Source organism: Ovis canadensis, chromosome 5 (assembly GCF_042477335.2).
Source record: "Ovis canadensis isolate MfBH-ARS-UI-01 breed Bighorn chromosome 5, ARS-UI_OviCan_v2, whole genome shotgun sequence".
Classification (NCBI taxonomy): Eukaryota; Metazoa; Chordata; class Mammalia; order Artiodactyla; family Bovidae; genus Ovis; species Ovis canadensis.
Window position 1 is genome coordinate 34212910 of NC_091249.1, and position 24947 is coordinate 34237856.

A 24947-nucleotide genomic window follows, 5' to 3' on the forward strand; every position below is an offset into this window, starting at 1 on the left:
CAGCAACTGCTGTCCCTTTCCAGGGAACCCCTCTGGTAAAGGTTGTGCAGGATGAGTGGAAATATCACTAAAGTTTAAGTGCAATGAAAAAGCACACTCGAACCCCTCATTTCTAATCTTGGCAGCACGCGATGAGAAGAGGGCAGGGACAGGGGTCCAGACACAGTGGGGCCCAGAGCCCCAAGGATTGGCAGGAGCAGATGCTGGAAGAGAGGCCCTGCCGCTATCTCAATTCCCTATGTTCGCGACAGCCATACTGATGCCACGTGGATAGAGGGTTGTGTCAGCAGACAGCCCAGATCACCTCTAACCTGAAGCCCAAAACGGGGGCAGTTGCAGAGCCCTGCACAAAGGCCCCTCGGTGGCCCCCGGTCATTAGCCCATCCTGCTACGGTGTGTGGGCCCAGCTCAGGTCCTGGACGTCAGAGTTCCCCCGTCTTCCACTCACCAGTCCCCTGACCTCAGTGCTCCTGGGCAAGTGGAGGCTAGCAGTCCATCTGTGAAACCTCGGCTGGAAGGCACCTCCACCCCGAGCAGAGGCCCCTCACCTGAGTAGGGAGGTTGGCAGCCACCCAGGCCAGGAAGGGCCCAGCCCAGGACTCCCAGAACTGCCAGACTTGCCATGGTGTGCTTCTATCCCCTCCCATCTGCTGGACCGAAGCTGAGCCCTGGATCGAGCCAGTTTGGGCCTGTCCTTTCACAGCCCACGTGGGGCATCTGAGAAAGAAGCCAGGCCGTGGTGGTGACAGCAGGTGCCATGGTGCAGCTGATGTGACAGGAGCCCCGGGACGCACCGAAGCTGGCCCTGGTTTTTACCAAACAGCCTCCCCTTGAGTCATCTGAAGAGCCAGTTGCCCTGAAGGCTGGTTGTGTGCGGCCTGCCAGGTACTTTCTTTCCCGTGCTGGTTCTTTGTTGCTGTGCACAGGCTACTCTCTAGTTACGGTGCACGCGCCCCAGGGCATGCAGGCTTCAGTGGTTGCAGCACGTGGGCTCTAGTCCCTGATCAGGGATATAATGGTTATCCTCTGAACTGGCAGGCGGATTCTTTACCACTGGACATTCCAGGTCCCTGGGAAGCCCTCCCTGCACCTGGCACACACCTCGCTTGGGTCCCAGCCCACAGCCCCAACAAGGACAGCTCTGGGAGGAGAAACATCAGGGATGTTTAATCATTCCATCACATGGCTGCGATCCTGCCCACATCTATGCTGCGCTATATACAAAGTCATCTATCTCCCATCCCCTCTCCCGGCCCTGGCCTGGCCCGGCCCCAGGCTCCAAGGCGGATGGGGCCCTCCAGGCAGCAGTAGGCCTGTTCCACAGGGTCTGGCCGAGCCGGTCCAGCGGAGTTCTGGCCCCGCACCACGGCGCGACCGGTCTGGCCGGCCGGGCCGCCCTCAGTGCTGCGTCAGGCACTCGGAGGCGTTTTCCAGAGTCAGGTTGGCCAGGTGTGGGGGCTCCAGACACGTGAAGCTTGGTGATATCAAGCTGCAAGGAGATGGGGCGCCCCAGTCCTTCCTCTCCTGCCCTGCCTCGTCCTCCCTGGCGGACATCTGCTGGGGCCCAGGCCCCTCGTCCCAGCGGGGGCATGTAGCAGGGCTCCAGACAGACCCTCGAGCTGGGCTTAGACACCAGTGGGGTCACACCCAACACTCACGACAGGGTCTGTGAAGGGAGCAGGGTGGGGCGGGGGCAGGAGGGCCTGGGGTTTTGACCGCTGGCTTAGGCAGAGCCCGCCCGGGTCCCTGTAGCTTCTGCCCACTGGGTCACTCACAAGGCTGGAGTGGTTCTGTGCCTCCAGGCGAGGAGGAGGGGAGCTCATGTTTATTCATGGCGTGATTACATGGATGTGATTGCCGAGGTGACATCCTGCCTGGCTGCACCCATCCCATACAATGCCCTGTCTGCCCCCACTGACCTGGAAAAGTCCACACTGCCCACACTCCCAGGAGGATGGGTCTGGGGGGACCTTACCTTGTATTGGTGTCCATTCTGAAATACATGACAGGGCTCTGGTTAGCTCCGAGCTTTGGGGGTAAGGCTGTGCCTGTGTTCCTCAGGCCCCTCCATGGGGGCACATGTTCACCAGGGGTGCCCTCACCAGCTCTGACCATAGCCCCACCACCCACCTGAGGCAGGGGTAGGGCCTGGGTCTGTGGGGACCCCCAAACCAGGATGTACACCCTTGTGCCAGCTGAGCTCAGAGACCCTGGGAGGTAGAGGCTCGGTCCCCAACACCAGGGCCAGGTGCTGTCTCCTGTGGCTGCCTGGGCACATACTTACCAGTGAGGGCACACACACATTGCTCTTGGGGAAAGGGGACTTACTTGTGCCACTTATTTCTACAACGACAGCAGTTTTGGAGTCAGGGGCCAAGTGGCCTCAATCAGGATCCCCTCGCCCTGTGCCCAGCTGCCCCCACTCACATGTACTGGAGGAGGCCCTGCACTGCTCTCTCCCACTGCGCTGACGACCTGCAGGAACACAGGCATGGACACTCAGGGGCCAGCTGCAGGGCTCCCCTCCCCCTTACCCGGGTGATGAGGGGCCCCTTCAGGGAGAGAGCCTGGGACCCTGTGGGCAGGGGCCTCTCAGCACAGGCAGCTGCCCGCGCCTTAGCCCTACTCGCAGTTGTAGCCAAAGCAGACGACGTGCGAATCCGTGCAGTTGGTGCAGGAGATAGTCTCGTACTGGAAGATGCCTGAAACACACCAGAGGTGCTGCGGGCTCCCCTCACCCTCAGCCTTGGAGGCCCCAGCTGCTGCAGCACCCCACAGCCAGGACCAAGGCTCACTCACCACAGTGACGCTGACAGTCGATGCGGCCTGTGGTAGGGCAAGGGCACAGATGGTGCCTTATTAGGCCTGGCCTGTTCGCCTGTTCCTCCCCAGCCCCCACCTCCCAGGTTGCCCAAGGTTCAGCCCCTGTCCATTGGCCGCTTAGGTGGGCCCCAGCCTTGCTGTTGTTGTCTGTGTTGCAGCATGTGGGATATAGTTCGTGACCAGGAATCTAACCTGGACCCCCTGCATTAGAAGCACGAAGTCTTAGTCACTGGACCACCAGGGAAGTCCCATTGTTTGTTGTTGTTCAGTCACGAAGTCATGTCCGATTCTTTGTGACCCCGTGGACTGTAGCATGCCAGGCTCCAGGGCTTCTCCAAGCAAGAAGACTGGAGTGGGTTGCCATTTCCTTCTCCAGGGGGTTCTTCCCGACCCAGGGATCAAACCAGTGTCCCCTGCACTGGCAGGTAGGTTCTTTACCACTGAGCCACCAGGGAGTCCCCGGCCCCAGCCTGGGATGGAGCAAAGCAGATGGGAGGGTGGCAGCAAAGCTCTGAGGCCTCCAGGGACCCATAGGGGAGGCGGCAGGGATAGGTGGGATTTATCCATCAAGGTGTCCTGTTGGTGCCCACTGGATGAAATGGTTACCCCTGCAGAGACCGGCCCTTTCCCCCCACCCCCCACCCCCAATGGCCTTTCTGAGTCCTGACACCTGGCTGCACCACGCCGGACTCCCTGTTCACATTACTCTAGCCTGAGCCACACCCTGACCAGACTCTGGCCTGTAAGGAGACTGAAATACTCCCATGACCCTGGGTCCTCAGGGCTTGGGCAGAATCCTCCCCGCTGCCCCGCCAGCCCTCTCCTTTGCTCACTTTCAATGATGGCATTCTGGATGAGGTGCACCTGCTCCCGGAAGATAGCTCGCAGCTCGCTGGGGAAATACCCTGATAAGAGGAGGCGGAGAGGGGGCTGTCAGCCTCGGGCGGTCAGACTCAAGCGGCGGGTGGACTTTAAATGTCTGGGGGCGGTTGGGCTCTGCTTCATTTTCCAGCCCGCGGCGGTGGGCCCCTCACCCGGGAAATACATCTTTCCCTGGTACAGTTGATCCATCCTCTGGTACACGGCGTTCGCCACTTGGTTCAGCTTCTCCCGGGCTGGGGGCGGGAGAAGGAGGCGTGTGAGCCGCCTGGATCCGGGGTCTGGCCGGGCCGGGGGCTCCGCCCGTGCAGGACCCCCGCACTCACTGATCTCCGCGGGGATGGCCAGGTGCAGCTCCTTCATTGTGTCCTGGCTCCAGTCGCTCAGCAGAGAGCCCGACACGGGGATGTCGCCCACCCACCAGGACTTGAGGTTCACGTGATGGCGGTAGAAGGAAAACTTATCCGAGAAGTTACCATGGCAGTGCAAGCAGCCGCGGGCCAGCGCTGCTGTCAGGCCCAGGCACAGCAGCAGGGCCATGGCCCGCCCCCGCCCGCCGCCGACCAACCGACGGCGCCTCCCGCGCCACTCCCTCGTCCGCCGCGCACCAACCAACGGCGCCCCGTGCCACGCCCCTCCGCCGCGCACCAACCAACGGCGCCCTCTCGGGAGGGCCACGACCCTGCCCCTCCCGCGGCGTAGGCCTAGCGCCTGTAACGGGCAACAGAGGGCGCAGGTTCCTCTTTCAGGCCCCGCCCAGCCACCCTTTTGTTGGTCCCGCCCCCCGGCCGCGCCTCACGCATGCGCCCACAGCCATCGCAAAGCTCCTCCTTCCAGGCGGGCCTCCAGGTTCGAGACCGAGTCTCTTGCTCTCGGCACACAGCAAGTTCCGCCCGCAGGCCTCCCCGGCTCTCGTTTCCGGGGAGGCCTTGCCCTGGAGCGGAAGTATATCCGGTGAGGGGCGGGGCGGTCGTGTGCGAAATTACTCCGGGCCTGGCAACGAGGCCGGACTGGCCAGCGGCCCGGGAGCTGGGTCCAGCGGCGAACTTGACCCAACTCTTCCGGCAGCAGGAGGCAGGTGGCAGGTGAGTCCTCAGAGAGACCAGCGCGCCCGGCAGGGAGGTCGGGCCCCTCAGAGGGGCGACCGCGAGTAGAAAGGAGGCCAGGTCCCTCAGGGGGACGAAGGCGGAGAGGCCGGGTTCCTCAGAGGGGAGACGACGGGGAGGCCGGATCCCTCAGGGGAGCGACGGCGGGAAGGCCGGGTCACTCAGGGGGGCAACCGCGGGCCGCGGGAAGGCCGGGTCCCTCAGAGGGATGGACGGTGGTGGAGGGGCGGGAGCCGGTGGCGGGCCCTTGATGGAATTAGTGGTTACCAGTGGAGGAGGAAATGCAACCCACTCCAGTGTTTTTGCCTGGAGAGTCCCAGGGACGGGGGAGCCTGGTGGGCTGCCGTCTATGGGGTCGCACAGAGTCGGACACTACTGAAGCGACTTAGCAGTAGCAGTAGTGGTTACCAGGGCCACCCCCTTCGGTATCAATAACCAGGACCCCACCTCCTGGTTTGGATGGAAGGTCCACAAGATTTTAGGGCCCCTAGCGCACTGTGACCCCCGCCCTCTGAAAGCAGTCTTCCTGGTCCCCAGAGCCCCTGAGCAGTGGGCACGGCCTGGGCGGGACGTGTTTGAATGTTGGCACTGCCCACTAGCTAACCCCCCTGCTTCATCTCTTCACTCACTGAAGGGCTTGCATTTGCTTTAAATGATTATGTACTTTACTAAATGTCACTGAAAAGGGAAGCCGGAGGTTGACTGGAAAATACAGAGTCAGAGTAGCAAATAAATAGCTAGTGATGCTCCCACCCAGAGAGCCACTGCTCATTTTAGAGTAAAAGTCTTCCATTCTTTATCTGCAGGTGCTTTCTACCCCTTGCCTTTTTTTTTTTTAACCTTTTTATAGAGTCTCGGTTGACGCCCAATCAACTGCATTCATTCAGAGATACACTTGGATAAATTTTGGCATGTGATACACAAGCATTTTGCATCTTTCACCCCACTGCCTGTCTGCACTTTGTGATCTTGGACTTGTTTCTGTTACGTGTGGTCTTTGCTAGCTGCTTATTCATTCCTCCCTCCACCCAACATAAAGTTCAGGGACTCTTATGAGCCCATTTTACAGACTCAGCCAAGAATGATGAGTGATACCAAGAATCCTGGCCCTAGCCAATGTCAGGATAGGGTGCTGCAGCCTCCCAAAGCCCTGAGTGCCCATCCACCTCCCACCCTGCCTCAAGTTCATGGTAGCCTGTCAGTGTCTGTTGTACTGATTATGGAATGAAGCAAGTGGAGGTCTTGGCTGCCCCACCCTGCCTGCCCGCACCCTGGGGCACTCTGTTTCTCCCCTCCCTTCCGAAGGTGCCCTTTGTTTGTTTACCGGGAACCTCAGCCTGCTCCAGTCCACAGCCTCTCCCCTCCCCAGAGTTCCACCTCAAATAGCACCTATCCCACTGCTTCTGTCCTGATGGTGACAGGGGTGGTTCCCCCTTTTATAACCCTTCAGAGCTGAGCTGTCCTGTGCAGTAGCCACTGGCCATTCATGGCTAGTGATCACTTGAACGTGGCTATTCCAAAATGGGATGTACCCTTCGTGTAAAATACACAGCAGTCTCTGGAGACTTGGAGTGTTAAGGTGGGGGTGGGGTAGGAGGTGTGTAAAATAGTTCCTTAGTATTTTCTTTTTTTTTTTTAATTTTTATTTTTACTTTATTTTACTTTACAATACTGTATTGGTTTTGCCATACATTGACATGAATCCACCATAGGTGTACATGCGATCCCAAACATGAACCCCCCTCCCATCTCCCTCCCAACAACATCCCTCTGGGTCATCCCCCTGCACCAGTCCTTAGTATTTTCTATACTGGTTAGATGTTAAAGTGATATTTTGGTGCTCTTAGGCTCAGTAGTATGTGTGTGTGTGTGTGTGTGTGTGTGTGTGTATATATATATATATATAAAATCAATGTTAAAGTCACTTGTTTCTTTTCTTTTTGTTACTTTTTAATGTGGCTACCAAAAAGTTAAAAATTACACATGCAGCATGTATTTCAGTGTCTTCCAAGGCATTTTTAAAAAAATATTTATTTGACTGCATCAGGTCTTAGGTGCAGCAAGCAGGATCTTTTTTATTTGTAGCATATGAACTCTTAGTTTCTGCATTTAGGATCTAGTTCCCTGACCAGGTTCCCTTGCGTTGAGAGCACAGGGTCTTAGCCACTGGACCACCAAGGAAATCCCACGGCATTTGTTCTTTATGCCAGGATGTCTAAATGTGTTCTTTATTTATGCCTTCTTTCTTAGGATTCATCATTTTCTGCTTCCTATCTGTGGCTTTAGTCATTTCTTAAATGGGGTGAGCAATTCACAGGATTTGGCCAAATGCCTGGTGTGTTGTAATTGATAAATTCGTGTTAGCTATACAGTTTTAAATTGGTCTTACTTTTATTCATTCACTTTTTGGTTGTTCTGGGCCTTGGTTGCGCTTGGACTTTGCTCTCATTGCAGTGAGTGGGGGCCACTCTCCACCGTGGTGCGCAAGCCTCTCATTGCCGTGGCTTCTCTTGTCGCCGAGCACAGGCTCTAGGTGCATGGGCTTCAGCAGTTGCAGCATGTGGTCTCAGTTATTGTCACTTCTGGGCTTAGTTGCTCCTTCATTGGCAGGCAGATTCTTTACCACTGAGCCACCAGGGAAGCCCCAGTAATTTTTTTTTTAATAGACTTGAGTTTTCTAGAGCAGGTTTAAGCTTACTGCATAATTGAGTGGAAGGTACAGGGAATTCCTGTATGCCCCCTGCCCCCACTTGTGCATTGCCTCCCCGGTTATCAGCATCTCCCACCAGAGCAGGACGTTTGTCACCAGGATGAACCTCCACTGACACGTCCCTGTCAGCCAGCATCCAGAGCACATTTGGTAGGTTCACGCTCAGTGGTGCATGCTCTCGGGGTTTGGACAGATGTGCACTGACACATACCCATCATTTTTTCACACAGAGTAGTTTCACATCCCTAAAAATCCCCTGCGCTCCACTTGTTCATCTCCCCTGCAAACTCCCCACCCCCACAATGGCCCCCCACAACCACTGATCCTTCTTCTGTCCCCAGAGCTCAGCTCTGCCTTCTCTAGAACATCATAGAGTGGGAATCACGATGTCACCTTCTCACATGCGCTTCTTTCACTTAATGGTGCACATTTCCAGCTCCTCCTGTCTTTTTGAGGCTTGATAGTATACTTTTGTTTTGAACCACCTAAAGGAGAAAGTGTGTCTATCATCTCTCAAATCTGGACCATGGTGTTTGCCCACCAGGCGCCCCACATAGCTGTGACAAGCTGAGTTCTAGGTGTGCCTCTCTCTCAACAAAAGTAGAAGTGGTTGTTTCAGTCCCTAGAGGGTTCTTGGAAGTACTATTTCAGTTCCTGGGCTCGAGATGATTCGTATTCCTAACAAGGTTAAGGCAGTCTGCTTCATATGTGATGATGCTCCCAAGCCAACCAAGTTCACGGAAGAGTCAGCCATTAACCATCATTCCGGGAGCTGCTCTTCCATCTCCAGGGGTTCTTGAAATGGAGGTTGAACAAAAATTCCCCAAGCAGCTGACTTGGAACTTGGGTTTTTACTTGGGGAACTTCTGGACATGCCCCAGCTGGTGAGCTCCTGACTTCCTGGAATTGCGAGGTTCAGGCTGCTTAAGCCAAAAAGGGGAATCTGACTTCAGAAACCAGGTTCTGGGAAGGAGATGGTCATTCCTGTTGCTGCTGAGTCCTAAATAATACATCCAGGGCTGGGCTGCTTTCCATGGGGGGCCATCCTGGGCACTCTCTGTGGGATGTGGAGCAATATCCCTGGCCCCATCCATTCAGTGCCAGGAGTGCCCCATTCCCCTGTGGTCGCTGGGGGGCAGGGTCACCGCATTTGAGACCCATGGCTGTAGCTGAGCATGGAGGGAGCTCTTCCAATGTCTGGAGAGAGTGTGTTGCCTGGTGGATACCCTCCCCACAGACTGGGGTCAGTGCACAGGCAAGTCACGAGGACCCTGATGTTGAGAGGAAGTTTGGGCAGCCAGAAAAGGTGGGGCTTGTGGTGGATGGAAGTTTGGAGGCATGGTTTCTTGTGTATTCCCTTTCTGACACTCAGTTCTCCAGTCAGTCAGCCACGCAGTGAAGGCTTCTGCAGCTTTGGAACAAGTCCTCAGAAGGAAGAGGTGTGACTCCTTCATGGACACACCACCCACGACCTCTCCTGCGTTTCTCTCCTTTCTGTCCCCCGACCCCCGACCCCGTTTTGTTGAACAGAGAATCTGTGTTTGCCCCCGTGGGGAACTGAGACAGAGGGAGGAGCTTCAAAGGAGAATCGTGGCGCTGGGCTGTGGACACCTGGCAGCCCCTCTTTGTCTTGGCAGAGCAGAGGACAGTAGAGGTGGGGACAGCTGGGCCTAGATCCCAGGCCATCTCTTATCTGCCATGGGCTCAGGGCTCTCAGAGGCACCAGGAAGGGTCCTTACTGCCTCGCCCCCCGCTTCCTGTGAGGCCAGTGATCCTGGTCATCCCGCGGCTTGGAGGGCTTGTAGACACAGCACGCGGTCTCTGCCTCCGCCGCGTGGCTGTCTGTGTCTGTGTCCAGAGCCCCTCTTCTCGTGGGACACGGTGACCTCAACTTAAGGGCGTCTGCAGTGGTTCTGCTTCCACATGGGGTCACTCCCCTGTTAAGACTTCAGCACGTCTTTTGAGGGGGGGTGTGATTCTGCTTATAAAAGGGCGATTGGAGATAACTGCTGATGGGCATGGGGTTTCTTTGTGGGGTGATAAGAATGTTCCGGAATTAGGTAGTGGTGATGGTTGCACACTTCATGATTTTACTAAAATCCATTGAATTGTGTAGGTTTATAGTCATGTGAATTATATATCAGTTGGCTTTTGTGGGGGAAAAAAAGGATTACTAGGAGGACTGGACTATAGCGAGCCCATCTAAAGCACCTGGCCTTTGTTGTGTCCTTCAGGATGCAGGCAGCCTCCCTACCCAGGGAGCAGTCTCAGTATTTAAACACAAACATTTAGACTATGGGAGACAGCCCTGAGGCGCAACCATCTTTAACAGGACAGATCCTGGGCTGTGAGCATCTTCTAGGCAGCCACAAAGGCTGCTGGGCCAGGGGCAGGGTTTACACACAACAGTGGCAAATGTCATCAGCCAGGCAGGATGTGGAGGCACCGGAAGGAAGTGGCGACGGGGCTGAGGTGTGGCGGTTGCCAACAGGAACTGTGTTTTGTTTTTAGAAAAAGAACAGGGGTGGGTGGGTGTGTGCTGGGGCAGGGGAATTTTGTCATTTTAACCTTTGTCACTCTTGGAGTTTGTAAGTGCCACATTCACCTAGTGTGCAGGAAGACCCAGGGGAGCCCCTTGTGCTGGATTCCGAGAAGCCTCTCCTGGTTTTCCCTTTGCTGCCCTTGGAGGTCTTCTAAGAGAGGGCAGAAACCTGGGATCTCCAGAAACGGTACCTGGGATTTTGGTGGCGGGAGGCTGCTGCAGTGACTCCCGGGTGCTTCTCAAGGAAAAGGCACTTTCCAGTGGCTGCCCACTCCTTGGTCATAGGAGCCCAAGGGAGTGTGTTTTTTATAGAAAGTACTGTTTGGTTTTGATGGGAACTCTGTCCATCCAGGAAGTTTTTCAAAAATCATTGCTTCCACTTAAAAATAAAACCCTCCCACTTTCTCAGGAGACAGAAAGGTAGGCAGGAACCTTATAAGCCCGCTTCATCACCCTGCCCCATCTTCTAGAACCATCCTGGTGCGGGTCTGGTCCGTGGCTTGACGGGCTGTAGATAGAGCTGTGGGGTCGCCCGGGTCAGTGGGGTCCCTGCCTGCTTCTTACCACCCCACAGCCTGTGCCTGTCTGACAGGTCACGTGGCCCCAGAGACCCCAGAGTCAATAGAAGGTAGCAGTGGGGTGCGGGCAGGTTGCATTTTTCTTGGCGTTGTGGTTCTCTGTGAGGGTGAGAAGGCCGGCTATAGGGCAGATAAGGAGTCTGGACACCTGCGTGCACAGAGGCCGCTGTGGGGGCTCAGGGGCCAGCCCAGGCCAACCCCACGCTGGCTGGATGAGGGATAGCACCCTGCTTTGTCTTCTCATGGCTGAAGTGAGGCTGCATTCAGCCCGGGCAGAGGGTGTTTGGAGGCTAAAGTGAGTCGTGGGTGAGAAATTGCTGGCAGGCGGTAGGTGCAGGGGAGGGCAGCTTGGATTGCTGGTCAGTCCACACACGGGGACTGTCCCTTGACCTGCTCTTGGAGTGGCCCTGAGAGCTGCTTGGTTTACAGATGAACCACCTGGGTGGGTGCACGGCCCCTCGGCAGTTAGCGGTCATGGTCAGGGGGCAGGTGGAGGCGCAGGGCCCCCACCTGCCACATCCAGCACAAGTGCCCTCATACAGAGGAGTCCCTGCTGCCTGGCACAGGGGATGCGACTAGTCTCTGCAACAGAGGGTCAGGGCAGGTGGCCTCTTAACCGGGGCCTCCTGGGGGTCTCAGATCATCCACGTTGGGAGAAAAACGGCAGCTGGGCTCTTTGTGGCTGCACTCCCTTTTTGGAGGCACCTCTTCCTGCCCTCCAGGCCCTAGGCACAGGTCTCTACCATACCTCCAGAACCAGGGAGGGTCAGAACCGGAGGCACCTACACCAGACTGCAGGTGCGGCAGAGGTGCCTGGTGCAGGAGCAGCCCCAGCTAGGAGGGATTTGGCCCTGGATTTGGGATGAAGAGTGGAGGGTGGGGCAGTGGAGGTGGGTGGCCAGGCAGAAGGGACCGCAGTTTCATCCCCACGGTCCAGGGTGCAAACACTGACTCCTTCTGCTACCAGCTGTGCAGCCTAACAGTGATTTGCTCATTAACTGGGTAGTAGTTAATGGTGACCACTAGTAGTTAATGGTTAGTACTGAGTCACCATCTTCTAGCCCAGTGTTTCTCACCTGGGATGCTCCTGCCCTCAGGGGATACTGGATCACATCTGGGGACATCTGTGGTCGTCACAACGGGGGATGCTCCTCACATGAGGGGGCATGGCTGCTGCTCACCCCCATAGTGCCCAGGGTGGCCCCAGTGTCAGTAGTGGCAAGTCTGGGCTTCAGTCTTTCCAGCTTTAAAGTAGGGTTCTGCTTTGCTCTGTGGGTTACCGTGACTGCCTCACTGGGCGTTAACCAAGGTGGCAGGAAGTGATGCTGGTGGCTGGGGCCTCAGGGGCAGCTCTTCTGGTCTCTGGACAGGCCTCCTCATGCCAGAGCACAGGTGGCTTCCTGCCCCGTCGCCAGGCGGCCTGTCCGCGCGCGTTCCCTCTCTCACACGTCAGTGCCTGCGCCTTTCACCCGTGTGGTCTTCTGAGTTTGTGCTGTCACCTCGCACGGTAAGCAGATTTTACAGGCAGTTCTGGCCCCAGCTTGAACCCAGAGGGAAATGGCCTGTTCTTTGTGGTTCCCAGAGCAGCACTTCAGCCCACACTTGCTCTGTCTCCTCACCCTACTTTAAAAATAACAGCTTTCCTGGCTCTCATTGATGTTCCAGACTCTCCGCCTTTCATGTGTGCAGTCCGCTGTTTTCAGTCCATTCACGTTGTCTGCAACACCACCTCTCTCCAGTTCCAGAACATTCTGTCACCTCAGAAGAAACCTTGTTCCCGTCAGCAGTCACCCCATCCCTTGGCTCAGCCCCTGACCACCAGGAACCCACTCCCTGTGTCTGCAGATCGGCCTGCTCTGCACGTTTCCCATCAGTGGAGTCACCCTGTGTGTCCTTCTGTGTCTGCTTCTCTCACTGAGCACCGTGTCCTCAGGGTCTGTCCATGTGGTAGCGAGTGTCGGGCTTCTCTCCTTTCCATGGCTGAGTGATGCTTCCATGTGTGGATCAGCTCACGCACTACTGGGCATTTGGGTGTCTCCACCTTTTGGCTGTTAGGAATCATGCTGCTGGACACACTTACGTACAGGTTTTTGTGTGGACATGTGTCGCCCACAAGTGTTATCACTTGGATGGACACTTAGGAGAGAGCTGCTGGTGAGATGGTAACTGCAGTTTTTAAACTGCTGGGCTCTTTTCCTCAGCAGCCACCCCATTTTACATTACCCCAGCAACGCAGGAGGGTTCCTGTTGACTGTCCTGTTTGATTACGCTGTCCTCGTTGGGGGCGGCAGGTCCCTCCCCTCCTCACTGGGCTCCTTACATCTGGCTCCATTCCTGGATGCTCAGCCTCTGTGTTTTGCATAGTTCATGCTGCTTTGAATCAACCTTCCAGTACCCACAGTGTCAAGTGGGGCCCAGAAGAATGAGCAGGCTTCACCTACCAGTGGGGAGGACAGATGGTCCCCAGCCTGCGTGTAGCCAGGGCCCGAGTGACCCGGTTGTGTCAGCTGTGAGTTACCCTCCCTGGCGTTCCTTCAGATGTTCTGTGTAGCCTCTGTCTGAGTTTCCAGTGGCTGCTGTAACAAATCACCACAGACTTTGTAGCCCAAACCACACAGATTATCCTCTTACAGTTCGAGAGGTTGAGTCCAGCTCAGGCCTCTCAGGGCTAAAATCCAGGTGTGGGCAGGGCCGGTCCCTCCGGAGGCTCCGGGGGAGCTTCGGCTCCTGCCTTTTCCAGCTTCTAGAGGCACCGCATCCCTGGCTTGCAGCCCCTCCCTCCATCCTCCCAGTCAGCAGAGCAGCATCTCCCGTTTCTCTGCCTCTGACTCTGTTAGCAGGCCCTGTGGACATGCGGAGGACACAGAAGGGGGAAAGAGGTAGGGTCACGGTTGCGCCTGCCCCAAGGGGAGAGGTGCTGGACCCCTCCTTTGGACCCCGCCCTCCACACTCCATGCTCCAGAAGAAGTACTCTGTGGGCCCAGCTTACCGCCATCCCTCTCACTTGAGACCAGAGCAACCTCTTTCTTGTTTCTCATAACTCAAGAGTCAGAATTATTCCTGGCTCTACAGGCAGGACACCCTGGCTAGAACACTGGTGTGTGCCCTTCACATTATCCGTCCAGCCTCTGGAATTAACCCAGAGGTGCCAGGAGGCCCAGGCCAATGGGGATCAGTCTGATTTCCGACCTGCCGACGTGTGGAAGAGCCGAGCCTGCAGGAGATGCTGGGCTCCAGGATGTGGTGGGTCGTGACTCAGCGCTTACTAACCGCCTGCTGAGGTCCTTCCCTTCCTGGTCGCCCCATCTGGACCGTGGACATGGGTGCAGACATGGGTGAACTGGGCTGAGGTGACCAGACCTGCCAGCCTCAGGCCCATCCCCTGGCACAGCTTCTCCATCACTGAGGTCAGCCTAGTGGCATGACATTGTCCCCTGGGGGTGACGGGATCCCTGTGCAAGGACACGCGATGTCCTTTCAGACATGGAATGTCCAGAAGTTTCTGATTGTAAATGTAGGCTGTTCGAAGCCCCTCAGTTTGTCGCAGTTTGCTGCACAGCATGCTTGGTCTGGAGGGTCAAGGTCCCAGGACCAAGAGACTGACTCCAAAGGTGTTTATTACAACATTACGTGTATATTACAACATTACGTATATATTACAACATCATGTGTATATTACAACATTACGTGTAAGTGGTTTTCATCTCACTAGGAGTGCAGGGCTGTGTGTGCTGGAGCCCAGCCTGGGCAGTGCTTCCGCTTCCCCCAACCTGGGCCCACTTCCCCCTCTGCTGCTGCTCCTGGGTGAGCTCCCAGGATATCTCCACCCCACCCAGTCCTGACCAGGTCCACTCCCAGGAAAGCACATCTACCCTAGCCGGGGCTGGGGGCGGTGGGCCATTGTGGCCATCAGAGCGGTGATGGTGAAGGAGCAGCGCATGACTGGTCCCAAGTATGAGCCAGACCCAGGCTCCTTGTGCTTGATTTCACCCTTTCATGCCCCCTGCGGTGGGGTCTGTTACTCCCAATGTGACAGGGAAGACAGTACAGAACAGAGGCTTGGAGCCGGGCCATGGCAGTGCAGCCCCTACACTGGGGCCTCGTCCCCAAGATGAGCGGCATCTGTCACAAGACCAGACCACTCGTGGAGGCATCTTCACTTAGGTGGTACATCGGGGTGGGTAGTGTCCCCCAGATTCCTACCTGTCCCTTGGACGTGGATCTGTGCAGATGTTAGGCTAGAGAGCTGAGGGCCCATGGGGTTATGGAGGGCCCTGGTCCCGAGACGAGACTGTGACACAAGCCACAGAGAGGAGGAGAGGCAGCAGGAGTCCACGCCCTTCCAGCCCTGGAGCCCAGAAGCCCCACGGTCAGGCTGTGGGCAGAGCTAGTTCCTCCTGGGGCTCCCTCCCAGCTCCACCAGTGCCCCTGGTCCTTGGAGTCTCCATCTCTGTGTCCATCATCACACGGCCTCTTACAAACTCATCACTGGATTTGGGGTGCCCGGATAGTCCAGGAATAGGGCAACCCAAGATCCTTAATCAGTCTGCAAAGACTCTCTTTCCAGATAAGATTCATTCACAGATCCCTGGCTATGGACATCTCTTCACAGAGGCTGCCACCTAGCCTGAGGGGCCCGCCCTCAGGTGGCATGTGGGGCCAGCAACTTTCTCTTTACCAAAAGCCTCTGGGCACAGAGGGGATGTGCCAGGGCAGTTCTGTGTGCCCTTTTGTTGAAACTCAAAACCACAAGTCCCAAGAGCGTCCCCAGTCCACCCGCTGGTCCTTCTAGAACAGGGTTTCAAGAAGGCTCACGATGTTTCCTTTTTGTGTGTTCCAGGTCTGAGGGAGCCCTGGGGGCCCTGTGACCTTCCTGTCGTGAGTGTCCTGCCCGGCCCTCCCCTCGGAAACCTCGTGGGGGTTGTCCTGAGAGCGCGGCCAAGATGTCCAACCCCTTCCTAAAGCAGGTCTTCAACAAGGACAAGACCTTCCGGCCCAAGCGCAAGTTTGAGCCAGGCACCCAGCGCTTCGAGCTGCACAAGAAGGCGCAGGCCTCGCTGAACGCAGGGTTGGACCTGAAGCTGGCGGTGCAGCTGCCCGCTGGCGAGGAGCTTAACGACTGGGTGGCCGTGCACGTGGTGGACTTCTTCAACCGCGTCAACCTCATCTATGGCACCATCAGTGACGGCTGCACTGAGCGCTCCTGCCCCATCATGTCGGGCGGCCCCAAGTACGAGTACCGTTGGCAGGATGAGCACAAGTTCCGGCGGCCCACGGCACTGTCAGCCCCCCGCTACATGGACCTGCTCATGGACTGGATTGAGGTGCAGATCAACAATGAGGACATCTTCCCTACCAACGTCGGTGAGTCTCTGCGCTTTTGTGTTCTTTTAGGGTCAACTTTATTGGGATGGAGTCCACACACCGCTACATCCACCCATTTAAAGTGCATGGTTCAGGGGCTTCCCTGGTGGTCCAGTGGTTGGGACTCCACGCTTCTGCTTCATGGGGCACAGTTGGGGAACTAAGACCTCACATGCTACATGGTAAGGCAAATAAAAAAAATGCAGTTCAGTGGCGTTATAGTACATTCACAGTGTCGTGCAGCTATCAGCTCTATCTAAACCCATCTCCCTGGAGGCTTCTCTGGCCCAGTGGTTAAGAATCCGCCTGCCAATGCAGGGGACACGGGTTGCATCCCTGGTCTGGGAAGATCCCACATGCTGAGGGGCAGCTAAGCCTGTGCCCCACAACTACTGAGTCTGTACTCTAGAGCCCATACTCTGCAACAAGAGAAGCCTGCGCACTGCAGCTGGAGAAAGCCCACGTGCAGCAGTGAAGACCCTGCGCAGCCAAGGAAAAAAAGTCCACCACCCTAAAGGAAGCCCCATCCCCTTCAGCAGTCACCCGCACTGCCTCCCCAGCCCCTGACTACCAGGAACCCACTGTCTGTGTCTGTGGCTTTTCCTGTTCTGAACGTTTCCCATTGGTGGAGTCACACCCTGTGTGTCCTGTGTCTGCTTCTCACACTGAGCGTCGTGTTCTCAGGGTCCATCCGCGTGGTAGCGAGTGTCAGGGCTTCTCTCCTTTTCATGACTGAGTGATGCTCCTGTGTGTGAAGGGACACATTTTGCTTCAAGCAGAGGCTTCCCTGGTGGCTCAGATTTTAAAGAATCTGCATGCAGTGCAGGAGACCCAGGTTCAATCCCTGGGAGAAGGGAATAGCTACCTCCTCTAGTATCCTTGCCTGGAGAATTCCATGGACAGAGGAACCTGGCAGGCTGCACTCCATGGGATAGCAAAGAGCCAGACCCAGCTGAGCGACTAAACACACAGAGTTGAGGGATCTTGAGATAGACAGTTCTGGATTATCTGAGTGAGCCCTAAATGTCATCACAAGGTCCTAATGAGGGGGCAGAGGGAGACTCGTTGCCCAGGGAGGCAGAAGGTGGTGAGGTGATGGGAGGAAGAAGGGACGATAAGCCCAGAAAAGATGGGACCGGGTTTTACCTAGAGCCTGTGGAGGACCCAGCTCTGCCCACAGCTGGACTCCAGCTCGGCACCATGTGGACTCTGGCCTCAGGAACTGGGAAAGAATTGTCCTGAGCCGCTGAGCGGCCCCAGGAGACAGCAGATGTTATTCTCATGTTCACCCGGGCTGCTTGGAGTCCTGATAGGCTGACTGGTGAGCAGGCCTCGGGCCTGGCTTTGGGCTGCTGGCATGCTACGTGCTTCATTGAGTTTCTCACCCCCAGGCCTCACTCAGCATCCGTACAGTGAACCACGTTGACTCTGGCAAGGGGCTTCCAGGGACCCACCTGGGAAAAGGCCATCCCACACTCATCACTTTCCCGAAACAGATTCCTGGGCGGTCCCCTGTCAGGTTCCCGGGTCCAAGTCTGCACCTTCTCGCTGTCATCCTGAGTCACTGCTTTGCTGGGACCATCTGAGGCCCTGCAGGGTCCACTTCCTAGAACTCAAGCTTGCCTCGAGTCAGTGCTCACACACCAGAAAGGAGAGCATGAAAAGAGCGAGAGAAATGAACTGGGCGGATGTCACCCAGCTGCCCAGCAGAGGGTAGGGGCTGCCTGGCCCAGGCCGTATCTTCCAGCCCTGTCCACAAACCCCAGGGCCAGCCCCACCCCTTGGCCTGGTTCCACCTGCACCCCCACCCCCAGAGGACTGAAGTGCTTCTCTTTGCTTGTTTGCGGTGCTACTCAGAACAGGCGCCTGCCGTGCTCTTCAGGGCTAGATCTGTGGGCAGACAGAGAAACCACAGGTCCAAAAGCTCATCCTGCCCCCCACACTGGTGCTTCCATGCCTGAACATCCACTTAGCCCCAAAGCTACCTGGGTACTCCTGAGTTTAGACCCGAGATCCATCCACACGCTTTTCCCATAAAGGACCAGATGGGCTGCCTCGGATACTCAGATCTGCCATGCAACCCAAAAGCCATCGTGGATGACATGTAAACAAGTGTGCATGAGGAGCAGGCCTGCGTTCCAGTAAAACTTCCCTACAGAAGTGGGTGGTGGGCCAGGTTTGTGACTCCATGTGAGGGCATCTTGCAGACGTGGGCAGTGCAGTCCCAGAAGATCCTGTGTCCAGGCCCTTCTCATATGGGGCTGTCGCTCCCTCTCCACCTGGGATGACCCAGGAGGACCTCAGTGACTCCCATCCCCCCCAGGAAAGGGGGCATGGTGGGGCCTTAGCCTAGTGGGGCCCAGGATCCTGTGTGGCAGGTGGTGGCTATATGCTGTGCTACCTTCCTCTGCCTGCCATAGGCTCTGGTTCCCTCTGACCTCCCAATGCTGAGGAGACCTTCCCTTGTGGGGGGTCCTCCTGCCCTCAAGGCCACTGTCCCACCACTCAAGTTTCATGGGTCTTCACGGACAGCAGGTGAGCCTCAGATGCCCTGTGAACATGGTTTTTCCCAAGAGTCAAGTATTCTTGGGCTTCCCTGATGGTTAAGAATCCACCTGCCAATGTAGGAAACACGAGTTCGATCCCTGGTCTGGGAACATCCCACATGTGGCAGAGCAGCTAAGCCTGCGTGCTTCAACTACTGAGCTCATGCACTTAGGACCTGTGCTCTGCGACAAGAGAAGCCACCACAGTGAGAAGCCTGCACACACAACTCAAGAGAACCTGCGCTCAGCAACGAAGCCCTAGCACAGTCAAAAAATTTTTTAATTAGTTTAAAAGAGTCAGGCATTCCTTCTGTTTAGCTCTTTTCTCCTGTTGGATGGAGGCAGGAAACCCAGAGGCCTCACTGGTGCTGAACAAGCCTTCTGCAAAGGAACATCCCCAGACACCCAGCCTGGAGTACCAGTGCCATCAGCAGTATGGGACACGCATACACACAGGAGGGAGCTGGCCAGGAGCATGACGGTCGGTCTTGGGGAGGGTCTTTCCCATTTGCCTCGTGCCTCTACACCCTGGGACCTGCCTCTGGCGTGAGAAACCCTCACTCAGGCTAGTTGTCCCTGACTGGCCGCTGACACCACCCCTTGAGCTGCTGAGCACACAGATCCTAAGCACCTACTTGGATGTCTTTGGAGATTTGCTTGCCAACCAGCAGCTGCCATTCCATTTTCTGTGAGTGCATCCCAGAGTGTTGTGGCTGTCCATAGGCTGGCTATCCACAGGCTGGATGGAGCCCCTCTCATGAAGGACACAGGACCTGTCCGTCCTGGTCCCGGGCAGCCCCCGGTAGCACTGGTCACGTGGTGTGAGTGCATGGCATCTATCCCCTGGGCCGAGGAGGACACGCAAGGTGGGGAGGGGCATGTTGGCGCAGCCCATGAATGTGCCTGACGCCAGAGGGTCACCCCCAGCTGGGGCGACAAGCCTTACCACAATTTTAAAAAATTTTTTTAAAAGTTAAAAATAGAAATAAATGTATTTCAGTAATAGAAAAACAAGGTGCATGTATGTATGTATGCAATTAAGTTAGGATGTGTATGCAATTGTTAGGATGTGTATGTTCAAATGTAAGCTGTACCATGAAGCATACTTAGATGGAACGACATAAATATATTAAGGGAAAAGCATCAAAGTCCAGAACATAGGTTTTTATGCATCGCCCAGTTCCTATCCGAAAAATAAATGTAACCAGAAATAGACAGAAGCCTGTGAGCCGCCCGGAAGCGGGATTGTCAGGTCCACTGCCCGGCAGACACGGAGAGCGAGAAGGGCAGGATGTCCGGGCCTGCAGGACTGCCCCTGCCCGCCCCCGGGCGCTGTCTGGGGCAGAGAGGCGCAGGTCCTGGAGGGAAGGGAAGCTGAGCCATGCTCGTCGCCCCACAGGCACGCCGTTCCCCAAGAACTTCCTGCAGGTGGTGAAGAAGATCCTGTCGCGGCTCTTCCGCGTGTTCGTGCACGTGTACATCCACCACTTTGACCGCATCGCGCAGCTGGGTTCCGAGGCTCACGTCAACACCTGCTACAAGCACTTCTACTACTTTGTCACTGAGTTCGGCCTTATCGACACCAAGGAGCTGGAGCCACTGGTGAGCGGGGAGCGGCGTGGGGTAGGCAGCGGGTGCGCGGGGTCCCCCTGTTTCAGTGGCCCAGAGGGGCGCCTGCCTGCAGTTGCCCCTGCTTCTCTGTGGGGGTGCCCATCCCTCCTGCGAAAGCGGCAGGAGAGCAAGGAGCTACTTCTTTTTCTGGTTTTAATTGAGGTAAACTTTACATGTGGTAAAACCACTGATGTAAAAACGAACAAGTCAGTAGTGTTTAGTACATTCACAGGGTCCTGCAACTGTCACCTCAGTCCAGTTCCAGAACCTTTCACAACCCCCAAAGCAGTCTTCACATCAGCAGTCACCCCCTCCTCAGCCCCTGCAACCACTCACCCACTTTCTGTCTGGGGGGATTTGCCGAATTGGTCAGTATTGACTCCCCCACATCCCCAGAAATGGGAGATTTCAGGTGCCTGAGTCAGGTCCCGTGGGCTGTGACATGGAGCCCGTATGCCATACTGTGTTACCCAAATGGCTCTGAGCAGGACCTGCAAGGTCAGAGGGCACAGGTGGTTGCTCTCCCAGTGCCCACCAGCTGCTGCCACTGTTCATGGGGGTCATTATAAGAAGTGGGAACGTCTCCCCAAGCTCAGAAATGCCAGAACCTTCCAGGGACCGGTTGGTGACTGGGTGTGCGGGTCTGTTCCTGGGAGACAAGATCATCGCTCTGGATATCCCGCCCCAATTGTACCTTTCCTGGCAGGACCCTGGGCCTCCATGTGGGCCTGTTTGGGAGGCCTTTTATTTGAGTACACTTGATTACAACCTTGTGTTGGTTTCAGGTGTACAGCACTGTGACTCGGTTATACATGTATTCTTTTTCATAATCTTTTCCATTATGGTTTATCACAGGACACTGAATATAGTTCCCTGTGCTATATAGCTGGAGAAGGCAATGGCACCCCACTCCAGTACTTTTGCCTGGAAAATCCCATGGACAGAAGAGCCTGGTAGGCTGCAGTCCATGGGGTCGCTAAGAGTCGGACATGACTGAGCGACTTCACTTTCACTTTTCACTTTCATGCATTGGAGAAGGAAATGGCAACCCACTCCAGTATTCTTGCCTGGAGAATCCCAGGGACCGGGAAGCCTGGTGGGCTACCCTCTATGGGGTCGCACAGAGTCAGACATGACTGAAGCGACTTAGCAGCAGCAGTGCTATATAGCAGGACTTAAATGTTTATCAATTTTATATATAGTAGTGTGTATCCATTAATCCCAAACTCCTAATTTATCCCTATTTCTTTTCTCCCTTATGTCTGAGTCTGTTTCTCTTTCATAAATAAGTTCATCTGTGCCATACTTTAGATTCCACATAGAAGTGACATCATGTGGTGTTTGTCTTTCTCCGACTCACATTGCTAAGCATAAAGCCCTCCAAGTCCATCCATGTTGTTGCAGATGGCATTAGCTCACTCTTTCTCATGGCTGAATAACAGTCTGCTGTATAGATGCGCCGCGTCTCCGTTCTCCACTCCTCTGTCAGTAGGCATTTAGCGTGTTTCCATGTCTTGGTTATTGTAAATAGTGCTGCTGTGAGCATTAGGGTACATTTATCTTTTCAAATTATAGTTTTCTCTGGATACATGCCCAGAAGTAGGATGGCTGAATCAATCTATGGGACCTCCGTATTCTCCATAGTGGTGGCACCAATTTGCTTTACATGTGACCTTTTTCCCTGATTCCTTTCATTGCTTTGGGTCTTTGCAAAAGGCTTATCTTTGACAACTTTTAAAAATCTCTAAAAACATCTCAACATAGTTTTTTCGTGTTTGTATATTCTCTTGTAGGCTCTGGCTAGTAGGGAAGGGGTTTCCCTCTGGGGTAGTGGAATGTTCTGGAACCAGGTAGAGGTGGGGGTTGTCCACTGTTGAGGAGGACAGTTCATTTTATGTGAATCTCACCAAATACGGAAAATAGTCGTGGGCAGTTTGATGATACGCTCATGGTTTTTCACTTAGTATCCTGATCCCATGGTCCTTTCCCCTGCATTGATGCTTAGGGTTCTTTCTGGAGGCAGAAACTGTGACCCTTCTCATAAAGAGCCTGCCGCCTGGCCTGAGGCACATACTGTCTATGCCCTGTTTAGTAAGGTTTGTGTTAAATGAGGCCCGTGGGCCCCTTGCCACCATGCACTCCGACTTCCCTTTGTGACTCCTGATGTCCTGCTTGTTCTTAACAGAAAGAAATGACCGCACGGATGTGCCACTGAGAGCCCTCGGCCCTGTCGTCTCTGCGGCCACGCCCTGGGGCCCCGCTGCGGCTATGCGCCACATCTCCAGCGCAGGGACCAGTGTTTTCTAGCCCAGCAGATTCTGGGCTGTCAGGGTTGCATCCTCTCTCCGGTTCCAAGGTGGCAGCAGCCATTAGTCCGGTCCTCTCTGGGCCCTAGTCTCCTCAGCCGTCACATCATGAGGGAGATGGAAATTGAACTCTGTGATTCTCTGTGTTGTGAGCAACCAGGAAAACCCACTTTGTTTGGAAACCACTTGCATCTGCCTGGAGGCTGGCCCACCTTGGGTCCGTCTCCTGACTAGCCAGCATGCTTGGCCATGGGCTCTGGGGCCCAACAGCAAGGCCATGGCCATGCAGCACTTCCCACCATGGCCCAGGTCTGGTTTCGAGCGGTACGAGCACCTGGCTTCTGTCGTCCCTACGTCCTCCCCTAGCCACTTCTGTCCGCCGTTCCTCCAGGACCCTGGGCTCATCCATCAGTTTCCCAAGCCTGCGCCTGCATCCCACATTTCTTGGGGCCCCTTCATGTCACATAAAAGAGTGAATTTTTATAGTTTCATATACAACTGCTGTGAGATGTTACTAGGAGAAAAAAAAAAGGCATTTTACCTACAGGTAGTCTTCCCCTTGCCTTCTAGAAAAATGTCCCCTTTTTGCCATGAATAACAGGGTGACTCTCCCAGGGAGCACCTCTCCCTGGGTGTACAACCTCTGAATTTCACCTAATGCCTGCCAACATCATATGGAAACCCTTTGTGTGCCACCCGCCCCCCCCCGACCCCAGGACTCTGGGACCAAACCCCAGCACCTTCTCCCTGCAGAAGCTGGAGTGGGGGCACTCCACCAGCCACCTCCCTGCCCAAGAGCAGCATCCTTGGTGGCCTTTGGCCATGGCAACCCTACCTGCCCAGGCCACGCTGGTTCCAAGTTACCTCAAGGTGTCAGGGAGAGGGTCCACCACCGACACCGAACAAGTGCAATTAACTAACGCAACCTGGGCCTCAGTCCTTCAGAAGCTGCCAGCCCTGCTCCTGGAGGCCTAGAAAGACTTTATGAAACCGGCCAATCGAATGTAGCTCCTTTTAGATGCAGAACCACAACCAAACGCCGTAACCACTGTGCCTCTCCAGGTCACCAGCCAGGTCAAGGAAGGCAGTGCGACTAGGGGAGAGTCCCCTGCCCACCCTCCTGCACCTGTGGGTATTCCCACAGGGACATCAAAATAAACCAGTCTCCTTATCTGCAGCTGATGACTGTCATTTTTGTCTTCCTAGAGTTAGGACACATCACCACAATTGTCACCAAGGTGCCCTTGTCCAAGGGGCAAAGAAATCTTCGCCGTCACAACGGTTTGTGGCCCCCAGAGTGCCCGAGTAGATGATCAGACGCACAGCATATTGGTGGGACTAGAATTTCACAGGGTGCCCGGCATCTGGAAAACAGACTGAGAAGGCACCCACCTCTCCCCCACTTCTGCTTTCTCTCGCATTGCTCTAGACACTGAGCAAACGTGATTTTAACTGTTGTCGCTTCTCAGCCTTTTGGCTGAGATCAAGTGATTTTAACTGTTGCCTCTTTGCAACATAAAAACGTTCCAGAAAACTTTGAACTGGGTGCAGAAGAGTAGAGTGAGAGGGAACAAGCAGGGGTGTTTTCTCCATCCTAGGTGTCCTGTGACCTTAGCGCATGAGTTTACCCCAGACATCTCTTACATGCAAAATACGGGATTGTGTTACTCTCAGGGGTCCTGGGGCCAACAGAGCGGTCTTATGAGAAGCTCGATCCGGTGGATTCCAGCCCGGTGTGTGGCTTTCTTCCCCTAGAGGGCGCGCCGTCTCCATCGCAGGGAGAGAGTGTCTTCAGGGGACTCCTGGTTACTTGGAAATAAATACTTTCTAATGAAGCCTGTGTTTCCTTACCCCTGGATTTTGCAAATACACCACAGAGACTTCCAGGACCAGTTTAAAGTCTGGGGAGCTATTTGCCGTTATTTGGAACAACAGCCCCCAAAATTGTCCTTGTCCTGGTCCTGGTACCTGTGAACATGTCACTTCAGTGGGCAGAGGAGACTTTGCAGGAGGGGTTAAGTATAGGCCCCTGAGATGCTGGATTCCTGGGGTCCCAGTGTCATCACAGGGTCCTTATAAGAGGCGGGGGGAGGTGCTGCTGGCTATGAGGATGGAGGGAGAGGCCGCGAGCCAGGGATAAGGCACCTCTAGAATCTGGGAAAGGCAGCAACCGGTGCTCCCTGGAGCCTCCAGAGGGACCAGCCCTGCCTACGCCTGGATTTAGCTCCTTGAGGCCCAAGTTGGACTTCGGACCTCCAGGACTTTAAGGAAATAAGTTAGTGTTATTTAAGCCAATGAGTTTGCTGACTTGTTAGGGCTGCCATGGGGAACTCATGCACCCTTTGGAAGGAAGTGTTTCATACACTGAACTCCTGGGACCTACTGACTTGGGCTGCCTGGAATGCTAAGATTAGCCAGGCTAGCTTCTGGGCAACCCCTCCCTCCACTGGCCTGGTAATCACTCATCCTAACAGGACAGTTC

At 55.3% G+C, this 24947-nt stretch overlaps 2 protein-coding genes across 6 annotated transcripts; one reads left to right on the plus strand and one right to left on the minus strand.

Moving 5' to 3' along the window:
* Positions 1-1145: 1145 nt before the first annotated feature.
* On the minus strand, positions 1146-4622 carry IZUMO4 (IZUMO family member 4). Of its 3 annotated transcripts, XM_069591584.1 has the most exons (9): positions 4029-4622; positions 3858-3938; positions 3657-3728; positions 2800-2826; positions 2627-2702; positions 2428-2475; positions 2329-2343; positions 1976-1993; positions 1146-1489 (listed from the first exon to the last, which is right to left on the minus strand). In XM_069591584.1, exons 1-9 carry the CDS (start codon positions 4240-4242, stop codon positions 1399-1401), a joined length of 642 nt encoding a protein of 213 aa, XP_069447685.1. In that variant the 5' UTR covers positions 4243-4622; the 3' UTR covers positions 1146-1398. The 3 variants fall into 3 exon arrangements, with proteins under 3 accessions (XP_069447685.1, XP_069447687.1, XP_069447686.1); XM_069591586.1 differs by lacking the exons at positions 1976-1993; positions 2329-2343 and having other exon boundaries at positions 2403-2475; XM_069591585.1 differs by lacking the exons at positions 1146-1489; positions 1976-1993; positions 2329-2343; ... (1 more) ...; positions 2627-2702; positions 2800-2826 and adding an exon at positions 3027-3293 and having other exon boundaries at positions 4029-4616.
* MOB3A (MOB kinase activator 3A) lies at positions 4398-23642 on the plus strand. 3 transcript variants are annotated; one of them, XM_069591583.1, is made up of 5 exons: positions 10005-10247; positions 12009-12145; positions 15479-16002; positions 19948-20150; positions 22345-23642. In XM_069591583.1, exons 3-5 carry the CDS (start codon positions 15582-15584, stop codon positions 22372-22374), a joined length of 654 nt encoding a protein of 217 aa, XP_069447684.1. In that variant the 5' UTR covers positions 10005-10247; positions 12009-12145; positions 15479-15581; the 3' UTR covers positions 22375-23642. The 3 variants fall into 3 exon arrangements, with proteins under 3 accessions (XP_069447682.1, XP_069447684.1, XP_069447683.1); XM_069591581.1 differs by lacking the exons at positions 10005-10247; positions 12009-12145 and adding an exon at positions 4398-4787; XM_069591582.1 differs by lacking the exon at positions 12009-12145 and having other exon boundaries at positions 10015-10247.
* The last annotated feature ends 1305 nt before the right edge of the window (positions 23643-24947 follow it).